Source organism: Symsagittifera roscoffensis, chromosome 5 (genome assembly GCF_963678635.1).
Source record: "Symsagittifera roscoffensis chromosome 5, txSymRosc1.1, whole genome shotgun sequence".
NCBI lineage: Eukaryota > Metazoa > Xenacoelomorpha > Acoela > Convolutidae > Symsagittifera > Symsagittifera roscoffensis.
Genome location: NC_087066.1, coordinates 46,442,384 through 46,453,691, shown reverse-complemented (window position 1 = coordinate 46,453,691; position 11,308 = coordinate 46,442,384). Strand labels below are relative to the sequence as shown.

The following is an 11,308-nucleotide window of genomic DNA, read 5'->3' as shown; positions in this document are numbered from 1 at the left end:
TTAGTACACCAGCACCACAGGAAAAAGGCTGAAGTTCAAGGAATACCTGCTTCTGAAACCTCACCTGCGAGCGGGTTTGAACTAGAACAGTTTTGGTTTTTTTTAACAAAGGAGCTGCAAGTCAGTGCAACAGCTGATACAAGTCCCGGGATGACTTGGAAAGAAGATTCTTGGGCGAATTAGAGTTAAAAGGACCGTCTTGTATCGGTCTTTCCAACATTCTAGCTAGGTATGAAGGCAATTTGTTTTTGCCTAGAAGACAAAGATGCATCACAAAACAAAAACTTTAAATTTAGAAAGGATTTCATCTCAAAACTTGGTCCCAGGTGCTCCTTTGGTAACCTAAGGGGTAATTCTAAATTTAATAGCCCGCATTTCCGGCATACAGGGAAATATACAAAGCATCCACGACATGACAAAGCTCTGTCGGGGATCAAAGCAACCAAGGCGCGCTTGATGAGTGAAGCAGAAGCAAAGAAGAAAGAAAAGCCTCAAGAGTTGGCGCCAAAGAAGTTGCAAGCGGTGAGAGGTCACGCCACAGGAATTAAAGAAAGATTACAGAGCCACAGCTAGGGAGGCACTGAATTGAGCTCAACAGGAATTGGCGACAAAGGAGATTGAACAGATGTCAAAATAGAGTTGGACAATGAAAGGGTGCAAAACGAATTGTTACCAAACTTTCAGACAATCAGCATTTTTTTTACCCGATGATATAAAGAAATCTGTAAATAGAAGGAGTTAGTTATTTGCCAAAATGAATTGCCGTCAAGCTTTCAGACTATCGGCATTTTTTTTTATAGATATAACAAAAATCTGCAAGCGTTTCAAAATAGGTTATAACTAAGATATTTTCATGAAGTTTTTTTATAACATCTTTTTGCCGAGAAAGTAAAAAAGTGCTTGATGAGCAAAGGGGAAATGGAAAATACAATTAGGAACTTGGAGAGTTTTAACCCTCATAAAGATCTTTTTACTGTTCAGGCTGAAAAGTATATGTGCTCTGCCTAGACTGCCTAGATGAGCTCTATCTAGTGGTTTCAACTGGAGAGATCAGATATACGCTCTTGCTAAGATATGTAACCTTGTCGTTTGTGTATTGCAGTTTTCGAGTTGAACATTTTAAAAGTAAAGTGGGCACACAACACACATTGCAAGAAAAACTAGCTAACTAATGGTTAATTTATTTTATGGTTAGTTTTGCGATTATGAGCTTCAAGAGAACACATTGCAATAAATTGTAGCCCGAAATGAAGAAAAGAGCAACAGGACTTTTTTCGGGGGTAGGTGTGTTAAGTATTTTTTGGGGGGAGGTGTGTCAACTTATGGCTGAAATCAGAGGCGGATTCAGGCGGGGGGGGGGGGGCGGACGCGTCTCTCCCTCAGGGATTCGACTCACTACCTACCCAAAGGGTCCCCTTGGAACTTTTTAAAAAATCCACTTTTGGACAAGCAACTCTAATTTTTCCTAAAGGAGCCTTTGGCGCCAATATGTATTAATTTTGAGGGGAGAGCACGCGCCAAAAAACGCGAGTTTGGTCAACATTTTCCAAAAAGTTTTTTTGGCCTGTTTTTTAAAAAGTTTGGCTGCGGCGCTTAAAATTTGACCCAAACAGAGTCTTTTTAGTGATTTGAGATAGCTCGGAAAATCAATTTGGTCGACCTTCAAAAATCCCTCCGCTCCAGAAATTCCTATATCCGCCCCTGGCTGAAATGACAAAAAATACAAGCCAATCAAAAAAAGTCGGATATTGAAAGTTTTAAGAAAGGAGCCACTAAGTATCAGTTTGTTTTTTCCGTTTCAAAGGTTTCGATTGGCACGAAAAATATTGGCGCGAGAATAGCCGTTATTTTCTATTCGGATCTTGTAGTAGTGTCGTGATCGTATCAGAGTAGCGCCTATATTCGTCGTCATATTTGGTTCTCTGGTTTCCTCGCAGTCCACTTGTTCATCATCTGCAGGTATCCCTTGTTGGCCCAGTTCACATACCTCTGCAGTCTGCTCTTCACATCCAAGAACTTATTCTGCACAGCTCCCAACTCCTCAAATCTCTCGGCCTCGAACCGCTTCATGTCTTCCAGCTTCTCCTGAAACCACATTCAAATTTACGTGTCACCAAAAAATATCATCTCAAAGCGTCAACAAGTTAACTTTTCTACTTTCTGATCGGCCAATTCATTAAAGTTCATGTGATTGGGCGGAGCATAGACTAACGGCGAGCACTGATTTGCTCGTTATAATTCGTGCCGAATGTAAGCGGAGCGAAGCATAGCAAATGATAACAATGGAGTGTCGCGAAGCCGAAATCTCGTACAATTTTTTGCTCTCCGGATAGTCGAAAACTTACCGACTTCTGGCAATCCCGGGTCGAGATTCCGCCCAAAAACCGCTCAAGATATGAGCGGTTTGAGCGGTTTTCCGGCAAGATTTGAGCGGTTTGAGCGGTTTGGGCGGTTTTTTTTGGAAAAACCGCTCAAACCGCTCAAATCTTGCTTAAAAAACCGCTCAAAAACCGCTCATTTCTTGTGGTGATTTTTGAACGGTTTTTCAAGCCAGATTTGAGCGGTTTTTAAGCGGTTTTTGAGCGGTCTTAGAAAGAAAATACCGATTAAAACCATCAAAAGGCCGGTAAAAGGTACTGTGACGCTAAGATCCAGTTGAAGTACTATATACAATTTAAAAAATGTGCTTAACCGTTTTCAACTCAAGCAAGATACTTTTCACTGACCATTTGAAAAATGTGGAGGACCTTTGTATTCGGGTGTGTTTTACAATTTTCCTTTTGTTTTTGTTCCACGCATAATCAGGTACCACAAAAATTTTTGTTGAATAAACCGTTCAAAAACCGCTCAAACCGCTCATTTTGAAGCAAGATTTTGAGCGTAATTGTGTAAAAAAAACCACTCAAACCTCTCAAATCTTGCTTCAAATTAGGTTAAAAATCTCGACTCGGAAATTGCCAGAACCGAAAACTGATTGACGCCAAAATAGTAACCAGCTCAATTCTAACCTGTAATTGCTTGGACCAAACACTGGCCACTGTAGAGGCTCTTTAATTGATGGGATCTCAGTTTAATGCTACATCGTCTTATGACTTCATTTCTCGCTCCTATTTCGTTTTTTGGCGTCTCAATTTTCCAGTTTTTTATACGAAAGTAAAAATTAGCCAAAAAATTAGCGTAAACTGATTTTAGTATCTACCCATTTCACTATCGCAGTAAGCATGGGTCATTGTTCCGACTTTCTGAAAAAAAAAACAAAAGTATTTAAATATTTGTGCTTGGGGTGATCTTTTTCGGCTTCACGACGAATTGTAAAGTTAAGGACTGCAAGCCGATATTTTTCTCATTAAGTCATGAAATATGATTAATTTGAAAACTTTTCTGAAGAATTACTTAATTTATTGACGTTTCTTCTTTTTTATTGGCATTTTGATTACAGTTTAGGCCTCCACATGATGTTTAGGAAAGTTGAAAAACAAAACACTGTGGTTGAAGACAATTTTCCTTTTTTTAATTTATGCATTTCAAAGACCGGCTTATGCATTTTTCACGGATATCAATCCTAAGTGAGGCATTGTTATGGACTAAATTTGGCTAAGCTTTTGAAAATCAACATTTTACAGATGAAAAACAGTGATTTGAGGTGCTTGTAAAATTTAAATTTCGACTTGAAATCCCTTCGGTTTGAAGTCTCGTCGGCCTGTTGCCCTAGACCAGCGTCAGCGGCTTCTAAACCCGGATCAGAAATCGACCCGCGAAATCGAGTAAAAAGAGAAAATAATCGATTGTTTTATAATTATATTCGTACTTTTAGCCAAACTCTGATACATTATAAGCGCCAATTTACATTATAAGCGCCAATCGAGAAACTGAGAAGCAGTAAAAAGATCCCAGTAACCATCCCAGTTATAATAAAATTCCGGTTTGAATTCCGGAAAAAGATGAGGCTGACCCAGTCCCATTAAAAGCAGATCAACTGAGCCGCTTACAAAACAAAACAAAAATAAAACGAAATGAAGCGATGACGTTGGTTGAATAATAATGGATTATCATCCCATTAAAATGGATTATAATTCAATAAAATTTGAGAATATTTTTTCAAAAAAAATAATCAATCATAATGGATCGCATTTGATTATAATGGTTTTTATTGTTTCGAAAAACTTTATAATTCTTTTTTAATCGATCATAATTGATTCTTTTTGAAATTTAGGAAGACTGACAATAAAAATCTACTATAATCTATTATTTTCTCTTTTTACTGAGTGCGGGGATGCATGGTATTTGGAACTATTGATACCGGTGCTAGGGCTAGGGAGAAAAGACAACAGGCCCATAGGACGACAGGACATTAAGGCGACAAATGAACTTTTTTGCACATAAAATGAGCAGTTCAAATTTAACTGTTTAAATTTCTCACAAATACAATGTGGAGAATTGCATGTAGCGGTTGTCGTCTTAACAGCTGTCGTCTTTTTTTTGGCGGACACCATTGATAGCCAAAAACCTTGCTAGACGCCTGCGTATTATATCACTTTGTAAAATATATAACGCGTGGGGGAATGTTTAAAAAAGTTTTAAATTTCAAGTTTCGTGAAAAAATTGCCGTACTGTAGGAGCAATCGAATTATTCAGAGCTGTGGCTTGAAACGAAAAGGCTTGTTATTAATTTGTAAACTATCTTATGAATTGAGTGAAATTCTCATGAATCACTGTAGCATTACTATGGTAGCCTAATAATAAAACCCTAACAAAAAATGATAATATTCCCAACGCAGTAGAATTTTCGTTTTAATGGGTGGTACTAGTTTGCGGGGGCGGTTTAATAGAAAAAAAAACCGGGGACGGTGGATCATTTGGAGCATCAGTAGTTTTTACATGCCTGTGTGTAGGGTAGTGACTTGAAGTGTATTTCTACTAAGAAGGCCCTGACAGCGTCCTGTGGCATCTTATTCCACAGAGTGTCCCAATTGGACCGAGTGTAGTTGTAGATGAAGTCTGCGCCCCTAAGCAACATCCTTAAATAGCAAAATTAAAATGGATATGTTCTTTTACAAAATGCGCGATCATTACCAATAAGTTTTCAGGAGCTAATGGCATTGAAGGAAACTTTGAACGGAAAACCAATCGCAATTTGCATAACTGATGTGAAACTTGGCTAATAGAAAAACATATTGAATCTGTTTACAAAATAAGCGACTATCATAATACCGAAACAAGGTGTCGCAAAGAAAGGCGGAAGGTTGGAACTTTCATCAGAGACGATTTAAATTATAAGATAATAAATCAACCAACTTCATACAAAATACAAGTTTTAACTATACAGATCAAAGCTAAAATGAAAAATTCTTTTATCACACGTGTTTACATACCCCATAGCTCAGTTAATAAACAAACATTTTGTACATTGGAAACACACTTGGAAAATTGAATCATTCCTCCAGATGCAACGCAAATTGATTGCGGTGACTTCAACACAAACGGAGCAGGAACCTCAAAAAAATTTGTTGAACTTTCAAATATTTTTTGGGGTACTACTCGATACTCGAGGTTACTAAACACAAAAACACCGACACTTGAACCAAATTGATCGAAATTTCAGATCATTACACTGTATTATAAGAAACGAAAACAATACTTGAATCTTCAACTCCAGTTAAGTTTCGATGCAGACAATGGAAGAAACTGACTAACCTCAAGTTTGTACAGAACCTCAAAAAAAATCAGGACAAAAAACTATCAGAATATTGTTACAACATCACAAATCTTGAATATGAAACGCATTCCGCAATTTGATTACAGTTCTAACTGAAAAACTAGACAATTTTCTACAAGAAAAAAAGATTAAAAAAGAAAAAGTATGAGTAGATAACATCATTAAAAATGCAGCAAAGGCGAAGCATAGATTGAGGCATATTCATCGCAATCAAAACTCGTCCATAAACCGTGAATTATATAATGTTCAGGCAAAAAAAATTAAGCATCTGATACTTTACCAGCAAAAATCATGCTACTATCACCTTAAATCATATTAAATCATAGAAATTTAATGCAGAGGCTAGCAGTAATTGCCGGGAACTTTTCAAAACTGTCAATGAGTTAACCGGTTAAAGTCGGAGATTTCAATTACTATTTTTCAACTATTGGAGAACAATAAGCAAGAGAGATGAAAAAAGCGGCAAAGATAAGAAGCGGCGAAAAAATTTACAAACACTGTTTTTAATGCCGGTTGAAATGGCTGAAGTTCTTGAGATCCTAAAAAATTAAAATCGAAATATACTACAGATTGCTTGGATCTGAATTATGTCTTCTTGAAATCTTTAGTAAACGAAGTTCTACCAGTGCTGAAAGAATTATTCCAAAAAATTTTTGAAAAAAAAAAATAATTACCAGCGTGTTTTAAAAAACACCAAAAAGTTTCAGGTTCAAAATGATAGATCTAAACGTAAACCATGTTTTTAAAAACAAACCAATTTCTTTACTTCTTGCTTCGGGTTAACTGTTTAAAAGACCAATGTTCAATAGAAAAAACGAGTTTTTCAAGAATCAAAAAAATCTACAGAATACCAATTTGGCTTCAGACACGATCGAAGTTCGATCAATGCGGTAGTGTCACCCATCAAAACGATCAGTTTGAGTGGAACAATAAAAAAAATCAACGCAAAGTATTTTCTTGATCTAAAAAGAGCTTTCGACACGGTTGACCATAAACAACCTCAAAAAATGCTAATCTTATGGATCTCGTGATCCCATTTTCGGACTTTCGACGTCCTACTTTGAAAACAGGACACAGTTTACTTATCTCAGTGAACGTAAATCATCATTGAAAAAACTCTTATGGAGTGCGGCAGGGTTGAAATGTTTGTCCCTTTTTTTTTCCTTATTTTAAAAATGAATTATCCTCAAGTCAACAAAATACACATACTTTTCTATATGCGGACGAAACTGCAGTTTTAATTTCTGCATTGAATGCTTCATTAACTCAAGAGCAACAAACAGCGCTAAGCAAAACTGAGCGTTGGCTGAAAGAAAACACTCTCATCCTCAATATCAATAAAACAAAAACAATGAAATTCCAAAAATCAAAACAGAAAATTTTTATCGAAGCACGAGTGAATAAAAGTGATAATGAATACACGAAATCATTTGGGTACTTGGGAAAACAAGACAAAGTTTTAAGTTAAGTTAATCACTTTTCTATTCTCAGGAAAAATGTAAACACATTTTGCGGTTTATTCTATCAAATAAGAAAAATCTCAAACACTAAACAGTTGATACGTGTTAACAAAGCGTTTGTTCATTATGGAGTTGTCATATATGGTACTTCAAATAAATGTGTTATGAAACAACTGGATAAAGATCTCAAAAGACTATACAGAATCATTTTTTTTGAGCGTAGATTCGACACATTAAGATTAGCACGGGAAATACTTAAAACGTTTACATCTACCGAGCTTCACAATTATGAACGTATAAATTTTCAATCCAAAAAAATTGCCCAATAGATACTTTACGCAACGATGTAACTGATGAAGACATGAGTAAATTATTAAAACAAACAAGAAACAGGAAAATTTTATCGGCTGGTGCAAATTTTCACTGCATAAAAGGTTAAGAAAAATGCTCAGTTGCATCTTTAACTATGAAATAAATTGGGATGGGTTTACCTAGAAAATGTTTAAAACAGCCACAAACAGAAAAAAACGCCTTTTCTTAGATAACTTCATTTTAAACAATGAAAGTTTTTTGAACACAATTGACAGCTAGGGAATTTAAAATAATATCTCAACAGGTTGTTTTTAATAGTTCCTCTTTTTCTTATTTTTGTCAAAAGGCCGGACTTGTTTGAAACCGATGAAAATCGGACTTTATTAAGAAAATAAATTTCTTATTTTTGCTCAGAGAAGTCTGAAAACAGACGAGAAGGTCTCATAATTATCTCTCAGGCTGATGTTTAATGGTTATTAAAGTGGTCTATAAGAAGCACTACTGAATAACTAGCCTGAAAACAGTTTATTATTTTTTTTTAAAACCCCAATATGACCGCTTTCACATTCCAACACACGCTTTTAAAGCATTTTTCAGGGCAGTTTTTCTCTGACCGTCTTTTCACCGACGGCTGATCGTTTTTGTATAATGCAAAGAACAGAAAAATACTCTTCAAACAAGGGTGGCGCAGACTTATGCGACCGACCATACTAATCACGTTCTAAACAAAATTTTTTAAAAGAAGAAACAAAGATTTGACAAGATTTTTTGACGTCTGCCTACAAGAGTGGAAAATAAATATGCCGTAAATTGAATGTTATTAGCTAAGTGTAGCAAAACAGAAGTTAATCGGCGGGAATAAAGTATTTGGATCATCCGTTTTTCATCTGTTAATCAGTGTGAAAACAGAATTAGCCAAACTTTCGTCACTGTGAAACAGTTTTTTTACTCTCTCTCTCTCTCTTTCTCTCCGGAATCTGACGAAAGACTTTTAGAAGGTTTCAGTAATAAAGTATCGATAGAATAACACGATACACGATAGCAATTTCATCAAAAAGGAAGCCCACGACCCCTGTCAAAGAATTGCTGCACATGTCTAGGAGCGCGGGGGGGGGGGTGTTATTTTGCTCTTACGCGTAGTATCCGCAGTCGGTGAGTCTTGTGGGGTGCCACAGGAGGAGCATTTGATTGAAGGGGGGCTGTTGGGTGGTGAGGTTGAAGAGGAGGCGGAACTGGGTGATGTTGTTTGTGAAGTATCCCGCTGGTATCTTATAAAAGTGTTCGGGACTGTTGTGGGTGTGAATGAACTTGTCGAACACAGAGTCGTTCATGCCGTAGTACTTGGGAGCGTAGCACATGGTCAGTATGTGGACGAAACTGTCGTCGTTGGGGAATCCGCGGGCGACATAGGAGTCGAACCTCTTCTTCGTTTCCTCCACGTAAGACGAACTGTTCAGCTCACATCTAGATAGCACAAATACGTACAACACTTCAGTTTTTTTGACCAGCCATGGTAAACAACTGGGCTCGGTCGACGCACCCTAAACTTTTTCTAAATGCGCTTTCATTACCAATATAGTAAATTTTAGGGGAGCGTGAGCTAAAACGACCTTGAAAAACCAACTACCGAGTTTTAAAGACCGTGCGAAATCAATTTGGTCAATCAAAAAAAAAGTCGGCAAAATTTATGAAAGGTTTCTAAAACTCGCTTTACTCTTGTGTAAATTGTAAGTTCAAGATATATATATATATATATATATATAAATATATATATATATATATATATATATATATGCCCCTGGTATGTTTTATGATTAAAGGTGAATATTCTTTAGTATAGACCAGGGGAAGACCTATGATTTTCTCGATTGGGGTTTTTCAAAAAATTTAGGTCCACCATTTTTTAGGCCAACTTAATTGATATTTTCCGAGCTCTCCCTATTTTTGCAATTTTTTCGTGCCACAAACAATTTTTTGAAAAAACAAGCCACAGGCTAAAAAAGACGTTTTGGGCTCTTTTTGGAAGACTTTGATTAATCAAAATTGTACATATTGGCTACGTACAAATACGTACCCAAAGGGTCGATGTCGGCTGAAAAATTTTAGATTCGGTGTCGGCTAAAAATCGATGTCCTAGAATGGTACCAAAGGAAGGCCCTTTGGGTGGGCAGGGTTTCGAATCCCTGAGAGAGGGTGGGTACATCCATCTCTAAATTCATTACTGATATACACTATGGTAGAGTAATCGAAACCCGCTCAAAAACCAGATTGGCGCTGGTTTTATTGAAATTCGACCGATTAACCGCCTGCAAACTTTTTGGCTGCAAACTTTTTCACAAGGGTAATATTCTCCGTTGTTCATAGTTGATGACAACTATTTTTGTCTATTCAATTCTAACTGTTTTGTAAAGGCATCTCCGGAAAAACTTTGAAAAACAACCACCCATTCGTTAATAAAAAGGGAGTAAAAACAGCCTTTTTCTTTTCTCTTCACCTGAGGTGTTCGTGGAGCAGAGACGGCAGGTCCCGATTGGGCATGACAATCTGTCTCTTGCTCTCATCCGGGTAGTGGGACAAGATGCGCTCGTAGTATGACTTGAACGACGCCTATGCAATCAAACAGTGAGATAACGCCACATCCTAGCATCACTACGAGGCTGGGGGGGGGATTTTATTGGCCCAACCAATTGATTTTCCGAGCTCTTCCATGACGCTATAAAGACTTTACTTATTGGCGCGCGCTCCCCCTCAAAATTAGTATATATTGGCGCCAAAGGCGCCTTTAGAAAAATTTTAGGGTCGGTCGGCCAAAAATGGATTTCTTAAAAAGTACCAAAGGGGGGACCCTTTGGGTTGGCAGGGGTTCGAATCCCTGAGGGGGGGGGGGGCGTCCGCCCCCCGCCCTCCCCCTAAATCCGCCCCTGAACCATAACACAAATCAGGACTAGCGATTAAGGAAAACCAGGAGGAAAAGATGATGGTCTGGTAAAAGTTGAACCTACGGCATCAAAGGTAAGCTGCGATTTTGCTTTCGCGATGACCGCCCCCGGTGACTACCTGGGTTGACCAAAAATGCTACTCATACAATTTTCATATATGAAAAATTGATAATCATACACTTTTCATGCAGTTCCATAAGTACAGAAAATTGCATGAAAGGTCTTTGATTAGTGATTTTTCATATATGGAAATTGTATGACTAGCATTTTTCCATACACCAAAAATATTGACTTTTTACATTTTAATTTCTCAAAACTTTTTGGTTGTGTTTGTAACCGAACACAAGTGACAAAAACCTTGGTTACTCAATTGTACAGTACAATATTAGTGTATCCAGGACTACATTATGCACACAAAATAAATTTTGCATGCAGAAAAAAAAAGTTTTGAAAAATGTTTTTTTTAGTACAAAATTTGATTGCGGTTGAAAAAAAAAACTTTTTAGGCCAATTTCAAAATTACTTGGAAAAATTGTATGACTAGCGTTTTTTGTTTTTCTTTTTTATTTGGTATGAACAAGAAAAAAACAAGAAAAAAAATTGTTCGAAATTTCGATGACACCGTTTTTGTAAAATGTATGAAATTTGTATGACCAATATTTTATCATAGACTTAGTTTATGGAAATGTATGACAAGCACTTTTGGTCTATGGAGGTCAACCCGGGTAATAAATAATATTAGGAAAGCCTTTTTGTAGACAAAAATGATTTTAAAAGAAGAAATTCGTATACAGTCTCTCGTCCAGAGGCAAACGTTGCTCACTGTTGGAAAAAATGTAAACGAGTGATATTGGAGATAACTAGTCGTTTGAAAGAGCAGG

At 36.9% G+C, this 11,308-nt stretch overlaps 1 protein-coding gene across 1 annotated transcript in view; it reads right to left on the bottom strand.

Moving 5' to 3' along the window:
* Positions 1-1,601: 1,601 nt before the first annotated feature.
* The window catches only part of LOC134846361 (aminopeptidase Q-like), a gene marked incomplete in the record, with an annotated part of 71,164 nt that continues 61,457 nt past the window's right edge, over positions 1,602-11,308 (bottom strand). Inside the window, 4 exon segments of the mRNA XM_063863680.1 lie at positions 1,602-2,085; positions 4,883-5,006; positions 8,623-8,952; positions 9,983-10,095. Coding sequence (XP_063719750.1) covers positions 1,909-2,085; positions 4,883-5,006; positions 8,623-8,952; positions 9,983-10,095 — 744 coding nt within the window.